General features: G+C 41.0%; 1 protein-coding gene across 6 annotated transcripts in view; it reads right to left on the reverse strand.

Moving 5' to 3' along the window:
- AREL1 (apoptosis resistant E3 ubiquitin protein ligase 1) overlaps positions 1-17,694 on the reverse strand; it is a 43,248-nt gene that overhangs the window by 17,891 nt on the left and 7,663 nt on the right. For 3 of the 6 annotated variants that reach the window (XM_029238255.1, XM_029238259.1, XM_029238260.1), the window contains exons 2-5: positions 7,134-7,454; positions 3,174-3,234; positions 2,098-2,324; positions 921-1,158 (exon numbers count right to left, since the gene is read on the reverse strand). In XM_029238255.1, coding sequence (XP_029094088.1) covers positions 921-1,158; positions 2,098-2,324; positions 3,174-3,189 — 481 coding nt within the window. In that variant the 5' untranslated portion in view covers positions 3,190-3,234; positions 7,134-7,454. Of the gene's footprint in view, positions 1-920; positions 1,159-2,097; positions 2,325-3,173; positions 3,235-7,133; positions 7,455-9,444; positions 9,482-17,694 lie in introns of those variants that run through there. The other 3 variants (XM_029238256.1, XM_029238257.1, XM_029238258.1) reach the window with 3 other exon arrangements.

Below are 17,694 nucleotides of genomic sequence, written 5' to 3' on the forward strand. Positions count from 1 at the left end.
GCAGCCAGGGTCTCAGCACACTAAACGGTATGTTGCAGAACCAGGAGTCAGAGATTATACTTTTAGGCTTTAAAGCACATGAACATCTATTATCTGGCACAAAGGACACAAGGGGGTAAAAAAAGTTGAGATAGAGGCCTCAATTCTTAAGATGCTAGAAGCTTGGGCAGACACTCTTCAGTAAGAAGTAAAACACATACTGGCAGCAAGGGTAGGATTAGGGTGATTTTACTTGAAAAGGTTTCAAAAACCAGAAGACTTTGGTCTATTCTGGCACCCTCACCCCTTAAGAACTTACCCGGCTGATGACACAGCAATTCCACTCCTAGAGAAATGAAAAGATATGTGCACACAAAAACTGTACACAAATGTTCACATCAGCATTATTCATGGTAGTCAAAAGCGAAAACAACCCAAATGTCCATCAACTGATGAATGGATAAATAAAATGTGGTATATCCATATAACGTAATATTATTTAGCAATAAAAGAAATGAGGTACTGATTCATGCTATAGTGTGGACAAACCTCAAAAGCATTATGCTAAGTGCAACAAGCCAGTCACAAACGGCCACATATGTTATGATCACGCTTTTATGCAATGTAAATGGTAGAGTAGTACCCAGAGTATGAAAATCCACAGAGGCAGATCAGCGGTTACCTAGGGCTAAGGGATTTGGGGAAAATATGGAGTGACCTGGGTACAGGGTGACGGGGTGATGAAAATGCTCCAAAATTGACTGTGGTGATGGTTATACAAGTCTACAAAGTTTTAAAACCACTAAATTGTGTATTTTAAATGTATGAATTATATAGCGTGTGAATTAAATCTCAACAAAGGCACTGTTTAAGAAAAGAAGAAAGGAAAAGAAAAAGGAAGGAAGGAACGGAGGGAGAGAAAGAAAGAAAAAACAACCTACCAGGCTGAAAAATCTTGTAGTAGGGACTATAGGCCACGTTTAATCCACCAAGCTTCACTGAGATTTCGTACCGCCCAGCCCTGCGCACAGTGAAGGCCACCTTGACCACGTTGGAACTGGGCTCCTGGAGGACTTCCTGGGTCACTGGAATTTCCACTGCTAGCTCAACATGAGAGATGTGAACTCTTAGTCCTACAGGCCGATGTGCAGGAAAGGGCTGCCCGTTCTTATAGAATAACTGCGGTGGGGAGAAGAGGGACACCCATTATTGAGCAGGGGGAGAAAATCATTTCCTGTGTTACTTGAGAGAGTGTGGGGAGGGAGGAGGTGACTGGTAAATCTCTGTATCCACCCACTCCTACAGTCCTGCTCACACATGAGGGAACAAATTCTCTCAATGCTTCAAAGAAAACCATTAAGTCATGAACAAATTCTTAATGTATTCTGAGGAGAGGGGTAAAATACACCATTGAGTCCATTTCAACTTGACACTTCTGAACCACAGATGCTGCCTACCCTGTCTTACTTGCCCTTTTTTCTTATATTATCACTGCTAACCCAAACGTAAAGGTAAGTCAGTGGGTACCACTGGCACTGAGTGAACAAAAGCACTAGGCAGGGCTAGTGGGGTTCAGACTATGGAGCTAAGCACAAGGCTACAGTGGAGAAGTCATTGCAAGGGGCAGCAAACTTTCTGCAGAGGGCCAGAGAGTAAAGCTGTTGGTTTGCGGGTCATACACAGTTAGTTACTCAACTGTGGTTAACTCCTCAAACGTGAAAGCATACATAGGCAGTACAGGAAGATGAATGGGTGTGGCTGTGTTCCAGTAAGTCTGTATTTATAGAAGCAGGAAGTGGGCCTGATTTGGCCCTTGGGCCATGGTTTGCCAACCCCTAATCTGTAGCACCTATTCTTTTCAGTAATATTTTTCTCACTTTGAAAACGTAACATTAAGCTTTACACTTCTTCCAAGCTAAGCACCTATTAAACCAAAATGATAGAGAAATGTATGACTCTTCAGATGTCAACAATTCCCAAGTTCCTGGGGGGTGGGGGTGGGGAGGTGTTGGAGAACATGAACGTTTCAGGCCAGCACCACCAACAGACTGAACTGGATTCTGGAAGGCAACTGACTCAGAAACCCCAGTGGGTACGGAGACAGAAACATTCCCTTACATGCACTCGGAAGGCCATGCTGTGGCCCACCTCATAGGGGTCCTTCCAATCCCAGGAGACTTTGCATGACCGGGGATCCAGGTAATTTCCCCGCACGTAGTCATATATAGTCCGGTCCCCTCGGCGTTCTCGGTCCTCATTCTGGAGGAAGCTGACTATACGTGCGGCAAGCTCGAAGAGGAACTTAATTGTGAAGAAGAATGCAACCACAGACACTGTGATGCCACCTATGTAAAAGAGAGAACACACACACCACCCGCCAGTTACACATTACAGCTTCTCACTGTGGAACAGGCCAGTCATCTGTCCAGCAAGAATTCCAAAGACACCCTCTCCTGGGTCACTACCTCTGTGCGTGAAGAGAGGAACTTCCATACCAGGGTCCTCGGACCAAATCCCACCCATTGCCTGTTTTTGTAAATAAAATTCTACTGAAACACAGCCCCACCCACTTATTTACTGTTGTCTAGGGCTGCCTTTGCCCTAAAGCCGCAGAGTTCAGTAGTTGTGACAGAGACTGTATGGCCTGGGAAGCTGAAAATATTTACTCTTTGGCCCTTTACAGAAAAAGATTACCAACCCTTGTTCTACACCATGGTCCACATACGATGCCTACCCCCAACCTCCCGTCATGTACTGGGTCCTAACATAGTAAAAAGAATGTGCACTCTACTCTCTCCATTTGGAAGCCTTCCCCTTCCTTGGCCACTTGGCAAAAGCCCTCCCCAATCCCTGCCACAGTTAGGGGTTCCTTCTTCTGGGCTCCCTCAAACTCCCGTGCATGCATTCATCTATTATAACTTTTCTCCCCCTTCATGTTATGAACTCCAGGGAGGCAGATTTTTGCCTTATTCGACTTTGACTCAACAGGAAACAGCATCTGGCACTGGTCATAATTACTCAATAAATATTTCCCAAATGAATGAATAACACTGCCAACTCTGTGAAGGTACATTCTGGCATGCCTGGAAATATTTCTAAGTCTATTTTCAAGGAGAAAGGGGGAGGTAAGGAGGCAAAAAATGATATAAGCAACCCTAACAAAGAAATAATAGAGAGCTCTTTCTATAACGTACCAATGACGTAAAACATCAGGTCCCTTCAATGCCAACAGACAGCCGAGGATCACAGCTGCAGCTGCAAAAGAAAACTTGTTTAGTTTTTCCTCTAACTCTTCCTTACAGCTGTCTCAGAGAGAGACAAAGCAGAGCATGTGGCTTGAGCCTACCATCTCCAGCCTTACTATCCCTGCTCTCTCTCTAGCTTGACAGGTGCCCTACAACATTTCAGAGAAAGAGAGACCATCATTCCCCCTCCTAAAGACTTCCAATCTACCGACCACCCTAGGAATACCACAAACAGTCACTTCTAATCACAAAATGTAATAGCATGGCTTTCATCTTCTTGGATCCAGGGCCCCAAGACAGTTTACCTCCCCCATGCGAAGTGGTACTAATTAACACAGGCAAGGAAGATAATGGAGTCACTCTCCCCTTATGTTTGCCTTCTGGAAGTAATTCATCTAAGTAGAAATAGTTATATAAAATGTTTAAAAGGATTATTATCATCATGTTGGCATTATGTAATTAAAATGAACTCTGGGTCATCCCAATAATAAGCAATGGGCATGTAAGAGAAACCATTTTCTTTTGCTGTTACCAATCAGACAAACTAACAGGCCCTGTGGAAGATGAGCTCAGCAGAGAGGCCAAGGAGAGGAAGGAAGCAAAGGAGGAGGCTGTACTTCTCATCCTAAGTGATGCCTGCCAAAGTCAGAACAATTCAAATAGGGGCCAGAGTCTGAGGGGAAACTTACACTGTTATTAGACTTATCTCCAGAATAAGACTTCAATCTTATTACTCATTTGAACCACCCACGGTACTGCCAAGGAAAAATGCAATGCACACTGACATTCCTATCTTATCACTGAGTTTTGACCTTAGCATAGACTGTACATGCTCTCCAAGCCACAATGCACTAAATTCATTCTTTCTTTTCAAGTCCATATATATTAAGGTTATCAATGTTATCTCAACCCAGCACCTTTTATCAGCACTAATATATAACTTAGAGACAAGACAGCTGAAAATTTCTATGCTCAGATTTCGGAGGGACCAAAACAACTTTTTTTTTTTTTTTTTCCCAACCAAGTGTGCTTTTATGTCTGATTATGCTGGGAAAATTTAAGAGAAAGAGTGACCAAAAATGGCCATTAGATCCTTTGATAACAATATATCCAATGGAATCCATAGGGAGTAGGTAATTTGAGGAATGACCATGTCAAGTTTCATAGAAATCCCTATTTAGACTGGTGTCCAAAGTCCTACCAGAAAAGAAATCCACACAGGGAACATTAACACTGTCAATACACATGAATTAAGTTGCTCTCCAGAGGACAATATACTAACTCAATATTTGAGATCACAACTAGTGAGCCTCCTTCCCAAACAAGAATCTCATCTCCTGGGACCTTATGCTGAAAAGCTGCTATCATCTCTCAAAAAGCAACTCTCTGTGCCTTATAGGATATACTAGGTGACTTGGTGGAACCGAAACCAGCAGTTTAATTGTCTTAAATACTCCCTCAGTTGGACGTCATTCAATCTGATCCTGGACGTGAACATTTAGCCCTCAGTAAAGTTACAGCACTCAGTAGAAAATGAAGTATATGTAGGTGATGTTACAGACTTGTGGTCTTAAGTCTCTTACTCCTTAGAGGAATAGAGCAATGCTAAATTTATGGCACACATCATGAGGGCTGGGAAAATTCCTATGTACTGTCTCTGACAACCACAACAACCTTTTCTGTGAGAGGCAGCTGACAAGCAGTAAGTCAGAACCTGGAGACCAGTTCCAGGGCTGCAACTGTGTGACCTGTCTAAGCTTCAGAATTCTCATTGCCGTAAAAAGAGATGAAGTTTAATAATTTCTATGACACCATCTCCTTTAGTGTGACAGGACTTCAATATAACTCTCCATAGCCATCAAGACTCTCAAATCAAACAGCAGAGCAAAGAGAATAATATAGAGGATGAGGGCATGACTAGACTAGAGCTAGACTACCTGGGTTCAAATCCGTTCTCTGCCACTCACAGGGTAACCACGGACAACTTATTTAATCTCTCTATAATCTGCCAGTTTCCCTATCCATCAAATGGGGCTAATATCTGTGTGTACCTCACTGGGGTGTTGTGAGGATGAAAAGAGTTAACACATGTAAACAGCCTAGAATGGTGCCTGGCACACAGTGAGTTCTCAGTTTTAATTATTATTATAATTATTATCAATAGTAGTAGCAGCATCACTACTCTTTCGTTTCAGAGCCAGTAAGAAACTGAGGGAACCTCTCTATTGGTCCACACTTCATTCAATGAGAAATGCATCAGAACTACAAAAGGCAAGGCTTCTCTTACCATACTTAAAATCTCTGCCTATGTGGGAGTTCTTTAAACTTTTCTAATTTTATGTCTGAAAATTTTTATAATGAAGATTTAAAAAATTAATACTAAAATAACTCATCCAACAAATACTGAGTACCTACTTAATATGTCAGATACTGGGGGAACGGTGTGGAACAGCCATAGTCTTTCTTGGTCCTCGTGGCTGGTAATAATGAACTTGACCTTGTTAAGTCCTTGTCCATTTTTTCCCCATTCACTTGTCACTCAACCAAATCATCACCACTGATCTAGATCACCTAGACCTTTTCCAAAAGGTCAATTCTACATTTCTACTCCAATTCCCTTTATTATTTAAAACTCAGCATACCAATTACTACTTTTTTCCAAACTCTCCTCTCTTCTCTGTGAAGCCTCCTTGTGATCAGGGAGTTAGCTCTGTCAATTCATCACTCATTGATGTGATCTTTATAAACTGTCCCACTTCTCTACAATACCTCTCAAAAAAACTCCCCAACAATACTTACCCATCTCTCAATTTTACCCATGGTCACATTCTAAACTTGCCTTCCTTCTGCATTTTCCTCCTTTCTGGATGCTATCACAAAGCTTCCATGCCTTTGTCTTTGAGTACAGGGTTTCCTTTTAGGGTGACCCCTCAAATCACTTTTATTCCAGATTCACCTCTTCTGTAGGCATTTTCTGTCCTCTTACTGTACCTGTCGTGCCCTCTCTGCCCTGTCTCTGCTCCCACCCCACCATAACTTACAACCCCCTTATTGAGCCACTTACCACAGGCCAAACAATGTACTAGGTATTTTACATGTTAGCCCAAGTAATTGTCACCAATACAACTTGGTAAATAAACATTATTATTCTTATTTTAGAGACTTGAAAAAAAAACAAACCCTAGGCTTAGAAAAGTTGACTTGCTGAACATCTTCCAGCAGGTTAAGTGACTCAAGCCTGTCTAACTCTGAAGCCCAGTGTTCTTAACCTCATATAACAGTGAATCATGAAAAAGAGTGGAGTCATAGGGATAGTGAAGTATTTGGGAAGAGAAAAGATTTAAGAAACCAGTAAAAGAAAGTGTGAAAAGCATTACCCAATCTTACCGAGGATAAAATTAGAAAGACAAATGCTTACGGCCCCTTTTTAAATCTTTTGAAATAAAAATAAAACGTTACAAAGGAAAATGGAATGCAGTACCAATTATCTAATGCAAAAATATCACTTGCTTACTAAAAGATCCTGGGCAAGTCGCTCAATACTACAGACCTTTGGCTCACACTACCTACAGAAAAGGGCAAGGGGAAATGTCTCAAGGGAATGTTAGAAAGTTGATTGACATACATATTCTAAAACTCTCTGCGTTTTTTTTTTAGTAAAAGATTTATAATTACAATATCAAATAAATTTTAGCCCTAACATTGAAGACTGGTTGTGAAAAAGTCTATTCCCAGAAATGGAGAATTGATTTCTTCATACTCAAATTTGCTCTGCTGGGAGCAAAGTCAAATCCAACTGCAGCTGTGCACGTCAATGCTATCCCCTGCTGAGAGGGCTTAGAAACTGGTCACTGAGTCCATGTTCTACATCCCAATAATAAGTAAATCTTAACTAGTCTGTCACCTTACCTTTAAACGAGGGCCCATGTTCTGAGAACCAAGGGGAGCACACCTATCCACCAAAGCAGGTAACTTTTGGCCACTTTCACCTTGTCTTCCAACTTCCACATGAAAGAAAACAGCTGCAAGGTCAAGAGAAAGTGTCTGTCCATCAGACCTTCAGCGAGGGTGTGTCACAGAAGCAGAGGGTCAATGTTTCTGGAATGAACTGCATGAATTCCACGGTGGAGAAATATAATCCCAAAATATAACATCCCTGGACTTCTCTCTAGTGCAGGGTGCAATTGGCTGCCAAAGGGTGCATCTGTTCTGCTGTCTCGGGATCCTATGCTACAAAGAAAAAAAGAGTCAGTGGAATAGATTTTTATCTCTCAAAGAGAACCCCCAGAAAATAACAAAGAGGAGGTATAGAATAGACAATGGAAACCCTGTGGCACTAAAAATAACCAAGGGCAGGTAATCTCTGACCAAGTTTTCCCAATTAAAAGTCCGCAAGAAAAGCCAAGTGGCGATCTCACGGGCTTAGCTGTGTCACTCCCCAGAAGAGAGCTCCAGCACTTCAGTGGATTCCAACCCTTCAGTAGATGCAGAGTAGAGCACAGATTTAGAGTGAGCCTCGTCACAACCACACACCCAGTTTCACTTTAATGGGGCTGGGAACAAGGTGAAGAGAAATGAAAGGAGAGCACAGGCAGGGCTTGGCTGCAGAGGGCCTTGTATGCCCTGATAAGGAATCAAGGTAATACTCAGCTGGAAAGAGGAAACCACCAAGAGCTTTAAAACCCAATCCATCAGCCTATGCAGTCTGCTTCCTTTGTGCCCATGTATGCATTTCCAAGACACGGTTAAACAATACTGACTTTATCTTTAAAACAGTAAAATTTGCTACTGTAAGGGGAAAATTTTTGTGAACATTCAAGATAAAGTCACTGAGTAACAAAGTTCAGTAAAGTCAGTCTGTAACTCAAAGATATTCATCAACTAAATGTAGCAGAAAGGGGTTTCTGGCAAGAACAGCCACCAGAGAACACATGAGAAGAAACTACTGATCATTAAATGAAAAGAGACAGTCCCTTTCCACATGGCAGGAACTGTTCTCAGTGCTTCATGTGTATTAACTCACAACCCTAAGACACAGATACAATTATCCCTATTCTACAGATGAGGAAACTGAGGCATTTTCTCAAGGTACTTTCTCAAGATTACACACAGTACATAGTAGAGTCAAACCCAGACAACCTGGACTCAGACTCCATGCTTCTGATGACCACTCTACTGCTTCTCTATCATGGGAGACCAAAAAAGAAAACACAAAATGCTAACCAGACCAGAAGAACAGAATGGGTGAAAGCCACCAGATCCAACAAGTTGTCAAACTTTTATAATTAAAAATAAATAAGTATGTGTAATTATTTTAAAATATGGTCATAGACTCGCCAAGTACATCAGCCAAAACCTGGGTCAACTAGCAATCGGAACCAGTTTAAAGGAGCCACAAAGAAGAGAAGAACTGCATAAACTATAAGAGATCCATTAGAATGCTATATAAGCATTAAAAAAATTACACTTTAAAGGAATATCACAGTGAATCACTCACAAATAAAATGTTAAATGAAAAAGCAAGCACAAACTTATTTACATATCATGAGCCCAATTTTTAAAATATTATATTACATACAGAAGACTAGAAGGAGCAACATAAAAATGTGGTCATCTCTAGGTGTTTTGAATTATAGACGTTTTTATTTTCTACCTGTACCTTTTAGTATTTTCCAAATTCTTTTTTCTGGCTGTGCCACACGGCATACAGGATGGATCAAACCTGTGCCCCCTGCAGTGGAAGCACAGCGTCTTTTTTTTTTTTTAATTAATCAATTTATTTATTTATTTTTGGCTGTGTTGGGTCTTTGTTGCTGTGCACATGGGCTTTCTCTAGTTGCAGAGAGCGGGGGCTACTCTTCGTTGTGATGCACAGGCTTCTCATTGCGGTGGCTTCGCGGAGCACGAGCTCTAGGCGCGCAGGCTCAGTAGCTGTGGCGCATGGGTTTAGTTGCTCCACAGCACATGGGATCTTCCTGGACCAGGGCTCGAACCTGTGTCTCCTGCATTGGCAGGCGGATTCTTAACCACTGTGCCACCAGGGAAGCCCAAAGCACAGAGTCTTAACCACTGGACGGCCAGGGAAGTCCCCCAAATTCTTAATGATGCGGGAACACATAAAAAGTTTCTAAATACTCTTTTTTTTTCTCCCTAAAAAGGCAAGTTACCCTTTTTTTCAAATAAGGAAACAATATTTTTGTTTGTTTGTTTATTTATTTACTTAGGCTCCGCTGGGTCTTCACTGCTGCGCGCGGGCTTTCTCTAGTTGAGGCGAGCGGGGGCTACTCTTCGTTGCGGTGCACAGGCTTCTCATTGCGGTGGCTTCTCTTGCTGCGGAGCACAGGCCCAGGCGCGAGGGCTTCAGTAGTTGTGTCACATGGGCTCAGTAGTTGTGGCTCTCGGCTCCAGAGTGCAGGCTCAGTAGTTGTGGCGCACGAGCTTAGTTGCTCTGTGGCATGTGGGATCTCCCAGACCAGGGATTGAACCCGTGTCCCTGCATTGGCAGGCGGATTCTTAACCACTGCGCCACCAGGGAAGTCCTCAGAGTCCATACTTTTACAAGCTACCCAGGTGATTCCTATGCATGTTAAAGTTCAGGAAACATGGTCTAGACTCTAGAGCAGTCAGCTGAGAAGGGACCCAATATTCTGCATCTCTAACAGGTTCATAGGTAATGTTGATGCTGCTGGTCTGCAGACCATGCTTTCAGGAGCAAGGGTCTATTGCAGGAGGAGTTGGCAAACTACAGCCTGCAGGCCAAATCCAGACAGCTACTGGTTTTTGTTTAAAAAAAAAAAAAAGTTTTGTAAAAGAAGAATAAACACAGCCAAGTTTATTCGTTTACATTTTGCCTTTGACTGCCTTTGAACTACAACACAGAGTTGAGTAGTTGCAGCAGAGATGTATGGCCTACAAAGCTTTCCTATCTGACCGTCTACAAAAAAACGTTTACCAATCTCTGGTATAGATGACTTAGTCTTAAAAGTACATAAATGTGTTGTATAAATGAACTCATTTTTATATATCAAAAAAGCATAACAATCACTTTCTTCCAGTTCTACTACCCCTTCTTAGGAAAAGGGCTATAAAACTGGCAACATTATGCAAATGTTTCTCCTGGCTAATTTCAACTGTTATTTAAAAGTTTTATGCCTTCCATGCTCCAAATAGGAATTTCATACAATCATTTCCCAAGTACGTGTTTCATATAATCATGCCTGGATTTCATCAAGGCTATAATTTCCTGAAACCAACCAGTACTGCAGGGACCAAATACTGTATCTGGGTTTCTAAAATTACTACAATACATACTGAGTTTCTACTTTTACAGTGCTATTCTAAAAAGCTGTGACCGACTGTATAGCACAGGGAACTCTACTCAGTACTCTGTAATGACCTATATGGGAAAAGAATCTAAAAAAGAGTGGATATATGTATATGTATAACTGATTCACTTTGCTGTACAGTAGAAACTAACACAACATTGTAAATCAACTATACTCCAATAAAAAATTAATTAAAAAAAGAAAACTATGTGAAAGTCCACTTCAGAATTCTGGTGCATAAAGAGATAGTGGCAGCACATAGGAGTTCCAAATATCAACCACTGAGTCCCACAAAACAAGACAGGACAAAAGAAAGACATTCGCTTTGTTAAGAAGTAGTCTCCAGCGTTCTCTACACAGAGAAGCAGCAGCCGCAAGTCCACGGAAGTCAAACTAAAAAAAACAAATCATTCAATTAGCAAAAGGCCCACAAGGTAGAGTGGTCCAACTAAGGAGGTTCCAAGAAACAAAGTGTACCAACAGACACTTTAGATTATTAGTTTACATTTTCCTTTGCTTAATTTCACCCTTGGTTTATTCTCCCCACCCCGAAATCCCACCATAAAAGATTGCCTTCCCCCATCAAGTTAATACTCTTGAGATATTTATACAGTTGTGTATTCCTGCTACCTTGGTTCAGCCAAGTTATGCAATTTTCATTTCTATCCGTTCCTCATCCGTCAGCCCCTCCAGTCTCTTAATCATTCCTGTGGGTCTTCTGTGAACTCTCTCCAGCTGGTCCCCAGCGATCTGGTAATGAGGTGCCTCCAACGGACTGCAGCCTTCCAGGAACAGCCTCGTTAGTCAGAAAAAGATGAGCTCACCCTCCTCGGTTCCGTGACATAATACTCCTGACTAGACTATCCCCCAAAACAGAAAGCTAGAATGCTGCTGTATTAGACTATAACCCCATTCCATGCTCCCCAGATGTGGGCATTGGGGCATGCCAGAATGTGCTAGAATACAGAGGATAAATAGACACATTCCCACTGCATCTAGTTATTAGAGGATGAGGTAGTGGGGAGAAAAAATATTCTCATGTTAAAACAAACTCATAGATAATAAAATAGAATGCAAAATATGCAAGAATTCCTAAAGATAAAACATGGGTAGGTTCAAAACGTTCATATATATTTTGTAGTTGAGGCAGAAAGGCTCCTTGGGGCTCTGTTCCCAGCCCCCAAAGGGTGACATGCCCCCTATCCTCTACCATTAGAGGTACCTGAGCCGAAAATTTGGAAAAGCACTGCAGCCTCCCCTCAACTGCTGATATACTACCCCGTTACCACCCATTTCATATACTCACATTTTATTTTTTCTGCTATGTTCCTCCATCCCTAGATATCTGTATTTTCTCTTAGCTTAAAATTATTTGCTGGGCTTCCCTGGTGGCGCAGTGGTTGAGAGTCTGCCTGCCGGTGCAGGGGGCACGGGTTCGAGCCCTGGTCTGGGAAGATCCCACATGCCGTGGAGCAACCAGGCCCGTGAGCCACAACTACTGAGCCTGCGCGTCTGGAGCCTGCGCTCCGCAACAAGAGAGGCCGCGACAGTGAGAGGCCGGCGCACCGCGATGAAGAGTGGCCCCCACTTGCCGCAACTGGAGAAAGCCCTCGCACAGAAACGAAGACCCAACACAGCCAATCAATCAGTCAATAGAAATGCTGTAGAATTATAAAAAAAAAAACCCTCGGGGGTTAGTTCTGTGAAACACTGCATACAATTATAAAAGAAAATTATTTGCTAAAACTTTGTAAGTAAAAGTACTGAGTCGAGAGAGAGTGATAAAATGTTAAGCATTACAAAAGCAAAGTGTTTAGAAAACCACCTGGGCCATACAGGGTGACTGATTCTAAGTACAGTACAGTGCAGTGGTCAAGAGCATGAATCTCACAACGAAGCAATCCTGGACAAGCTAATTAGCTTATCTTCAGCTGCCTCAGATATAAAATGGAGATGCACTGAGAAAAGAAAGGAATTCAGCTGCGCTTGGGAAGCAAGACTTGGAATATAAGGGAAGGGAGGACTAGCTGAGACTGGCAACTAGACCCAGGTGACTTGGGACCACACGAGAGCCCTGGGGGATACGGCTTTATGTGCAAACCAAGCTGTGGGGTTGCCAGGTTATGATGGTGATTTATGCCCAAGCAGCCCAACCCAAATAAATGAGGAAGATGGCACAGAGTGTACCTGAGGGAACTTGGTTCAGCCAAGTTATACAGTTTTCATTTATATTCATTCCTCATCAGGAAAGATGAGAGATCCAGAGAAATCTCATTTGGAAACAACCACAGCAACAATCCAAAATAATAAGCTTTCTGGATTTCTTTAAGTATAATGATAAAAAGAAGAATCCACCTGCATTGAGAACTTACTATATATGCCAGCACTGTTTGAAGTGTTTCATATATTATCTCATTTAACTCTCACAGCAACCATATAAGGTAACCATATTATTATGCATATTTCAGAGATTAGGAAACAGAGGTACAGAGAGCTCAAATAACTTGTCTGTAGTCACTAAGCTGACAACTGAAGGAACCAGGCAGTGTGATTCCAGAGCCTACCCTCTTACCCAGGAATACTGATGCATCAAGAAGAACCTCCAAAAAGGGGACGGGAGGGAAAGACATTCTTGGGATAGGAAGAATGAGAGCTCAGAAATATTTAATTTGTAATTTTAAAGGAATATGACTTCATTTTATTAGACTCTAAGCAACAATGACAACAAAACCACAAGAGATTTTTTTTTGTTTTTTTTGTTTTTGCGGTACGCGGGCCTCTCACTGTTGTGGCCTCTCCCCTTGCGGGGCACAGGCTCTGGACGCGCAGGCTCAGCGGCCATGGCTCACGGGCCCAGCCTCTCCACGGCATGTGGGATCTTCCCGGACCAGGGCACGAACCCGTGTCCCCTGCATCGGCAGGCAGACTCTCAACCACTGCGGCACCAGGGAAGCCCCAAGAGATGTTTTTTAACTAAGGGAGTAAGGGGATCACACATTAAAAAAGAAGTAACTCTGGGGGCAATGTGAAAGAGACTCTGAAGAGAAAGACAGATCAATGGCTGAGAGACAAGAGGATACTGGTCCAAGGGAGCTACTAGGCACTGGCTGTGATGTAGAGAGGGAGAGACTAACATATGCTTTATTTCTGTTAGAAGCAACAGATTGGTGATCTGCAAGGCTGAAAAGATCAAGGAGAGCAAGAAGCCAAGGACAAATCAGGATTTTCTATGCTTGGGAGCCTGGGTGAATAATGGTAGAGAATTAAGGAGGCAGAGCAAATATGTAAGGAAAGTAATGAGTGCAGAACTGAACATGTTAAGTTTAAAGTGTCTATAGGATATCCAGTCGAGTATATCCACAAGATGAGTGGAAATCAGCATCTGAAGCTATAGATACCAGGATCCTGAGGGCAGTTAAAAGACATGGAGAATGGGAAAAGACTGCCAGAGAAAGCAGGCAGACCAAGAAAAAGACTAATCATAGAAGCCTGAGGGGATCAACTTTAAATATACCCTGCCCTTGCCCCACAAAAAGAGCTAGCAAATCAAAATGAGAAGAAACTCAGAGGAGAAAAATTGTATTGGGTTGTCCAAAAGGTTCATTTTGTTTTTTCCGTAAGATGGCTCTAGTAGCACTTAGCTGTCTTTAACTTCATTTGAAACAATTTTGTTAGATTGTATGTGACAGCTGTCATATCAGTGTGCATTTAAAAAAAGACTTATCAAAATTGGTGATTTTTTGTGTAGCCATTTTAACATTGAAGACAGAAGAAAAAAAGCAACATTTTCGGCATATTACGCTTTATTATTTCAAGAAAGATAAAAATGCAACTGAAATGCACAAAAAGATTTGTGCAGTGTATGGAGAAGGTGCTGTGACTAATCAAATGTGTCAAAAGTAGTTTGCAAAGTTTCGTGCTGGAGATTTATTGCTGGACAATGCTGCACTGTTGGGTAGACCAATTGAAGTTGATAGCAATCAAATTGAAACAATAATTGAGAACAATCAACGTTATATCACGTGGGAGATAACCGACATACTCAAAATATCCAAATCAAGAACTGAAAATCATTTGCACCAGTTTGGTTATGTGAATCACTTTGATGTTTGGGTTCCATGTAAGTTAAGAGAAAAAAAGCTTCTTGATCATATTTCTGCATGCAATTCTCTACTGAAACGTAATGAAAACGTTCCATTTTTAAAACAAATTGTGATAGGTGATGAAAAGTGGATACTGTACAACAAAGTGGAATGGAAGAGATGGTGGGGCAAGCGAAATGAACCACCACCAACCATACAAAAGGCCAGTTCATCCAAAGAAAGTGATGTTGTGTACATGGTGGAACTAGAAGGGAGTCCTCTATTATAAGCTCCTTCTGGAAAACCAAATGATTAATTCCAACAAGTACTGCTCACAACTAGACCAACTGAAAGTAGCACTCGACAAAAAGCATACAGAATTAGTCAACAGAAAATACATAATCTTCCATCAGGATAACGCAAGACCGCATGTCTCTGATGACCAGGCAAAAACTGTTAGAGCTTGGCTGGGAAGTTCTGATTCATCCGCTGTATTCACCAGACATTGCACCTTCCGATTTCCATTTATTTCGGTCTTTACAAAATTCTCTTAATGGAAAAAATTTCAATTCCCTGAAAGACTGTAAAAGGCACCTGGAACAGTTCTTTGCTCAAAAAAGATAAAAAGTTTTGGGAAGATGGAATTATGAAATGGCCTGAAAAATGGCAGAAGGTAGTGGAACAAAAGGGTGAAAATGTTGTTCAGTAAAGTTCGTGGTGAAAATGAAAACTGTGTCTTTTATTTTTACTTAAAAAACTGAAGGTACTTTTTGGTCCACCCAATAAAAGTAATTTATTGGAGGCAAAAGGAAGTGACTATTTCTAGAAATTGATGGTCAGCCGTATTAGACCGAGTAAAGATTTAGGCCAGAGGGGGAATTCAAAATCAGCCCTCAAGTTTTTTTTCCTTAGTTATTTAGAACTCTCATTCTCTGATCTAGCAACTTCTTCAAATAAAATTTGTATTTATTTCCATCTATTTTCATTAATAATATTAACCTCAACTTGACCCAACACTGATAACTAGTAAGCTCTTTGCAACTCAGTTCAGTGATATTATTATTTCAAAATTATTTTAATGCCTAAAACAAATTCAGATCCAAATTAATTTAAATCCATTCTCTAATCCTATATAAATCACTGGTTAAAAAAAATCTCTTGTCAAATCTCCTGTCAAAATCAGTTTCACTGAAGTATAATTTATATCTAGTAAGTCACCAATTTAGAGCATACAATTAAGAGTTTTGACAACTGTATAAGGTTATGATATAAAATACAATCATGATACAGAACATTTCATCATCCCCAAAAGTTCCCTCATGATCCTTTGCAGTCAGCCCCCTCCTCCACCCTCCTGCACAACCACTGATGTACTTTCTTTTGCTATAATTTTGCCTTTTACAGAATGCCATAGAAATGACATCACATAGAAAATGTAGTCTTTTGTGTGTGACATAACACTTTTGAGCTCCATACATGCCATTACTTGTATCAGTTGTTCATTCCCCTTTACCGCTGGTAGTAGTCGTCCATTATGTGGACGTACAACAATTTGTTTATCCACTCACCAGTACAGGACATTCTATCCAGGCTGGGGCTATTATGGGTATACATTCAAGTACAAGTGTAATGTGGACGCACGTTTTCATTTCTCTTGGGTAAACAGCTAAGAGTGGGATTGCCAGGTCGTGTGGTTGGTATATATTTAATCTACAAGAAACTGCCAAACTGTTTTCCAAAGCGGCTGTACCACCTTGCAATTCCACCAGCAATGCATGGGAGGTCCCGTTACTATACCCACTTATGCTTGGTATTATCAATCTTTTAAATTTTACCCATTCTAACAGGTGTGAAGTGGTATCTCACTGTGGTTTTAATTTTCCTAAGGACTAACAATATTGAATATCTTTTCATGGGCCTGTTGGCTATTTATAAAGCTTCTTTGGTATCCAAATCTTCTGCCATTTTAAAAAACTGAGCTGTCTTCTTACTACTGAGTTGTAAGAGTTCTTTATAAATTCTGAATACAAGTCCTTTATTAGATATACATTCGGCAAATATTTTCTTGGCTTGCTTTTTCATTTTCTTAACAGTGTTGTTTAAAGAGTAAAAGTTTCTAATTTTCCTAACTTGATGAAATCCAACTTATTAATCTTTTTCTTCCTTTTATAGTTTGTGCTTTTTCGTGTCTTATTTCTTTAAAAAAATCTTTGCCTAACTCAACGTCACAAAGATTTTCTTCTGTAAGTTTTACCTAAAAGTTTTGCATAAGAAAATCTCTTGTCAAAGTTTTCTTTAAAATTTTCTTTCTTTCTTTATTTATTTGTTTGTTTATTTATGGCTGCATTGGGTCTTTGTTGCTGCACACAGGTTTTCTCTAGCTGGGGCAAGCGGGGGCTACTCTTTGTTGCGGAGCACAGGCTCTAGGCGCGCGGGCTTCAGTAGTTGTGGCACGCGGGCTCTAGAGCACAGGCTCAGTAGTTGTGGCACACGGGCTTAGCTGCTCCGCGACATGTGGGATCTTCCCGGACCAGGGCTCGAGCCCGTGTCCCCTGGATTGGCAGGCGGATTCTTAACCACTGTGCCACCAGGGAAATCCACTGTCAAAGTTTTTAGCAAGACTTTTTAAGAAACACCTGCATTCCACTTATCTCATAATTAGTCACACAGTTTTATTATCCCTTTGTTTCTTTCAAAATCAGCTTCCCACATTAAGAACCACTATTTAAGTTATAGTCTATTTCAGAATTGGAAAGATTTTTATCTTTTAACAGATGTTCCACTTCTTCAATCTAATAAACGGCATTTCTAAATGTAGGCAAGATCTTAGTCCCTCAGTTTTCCTCAAATGACATAAAATTTCTGGACCCCTGATGCTTGTTTTTAAAAGTAATTCTACATTTCTTAATTCAATGTGGATTCCATTACATCAGTCTCTTTCAAATAATCCAGAGTTCTTCAGACTCAAAATTAAATGAATAGTATATATAAAACTATTCTATGCCCCCTGGAATAGAGAATAGTTCAAAGCAAGTAGGAGAAAGGTATATAAAGCTAATGTTA

The sequence above is a fragment of the Monodon monoceros genome, unplaced genomic scaffold, assembly GCF_005190385.1.
Source record: "Monodon monoceros isolate NGI ecotype Baffin Bay Population unplaced genomic scaffold, NGI_Narwhal_1 Super_Scaffold_21, whole genome shotgun sequence".
Lineage (NCBI taxonomy): Eukaryota > Metazoa > Chordata > Mammalia > Artiodactyla > Monodontidae > Monodon > Monodon monoceros.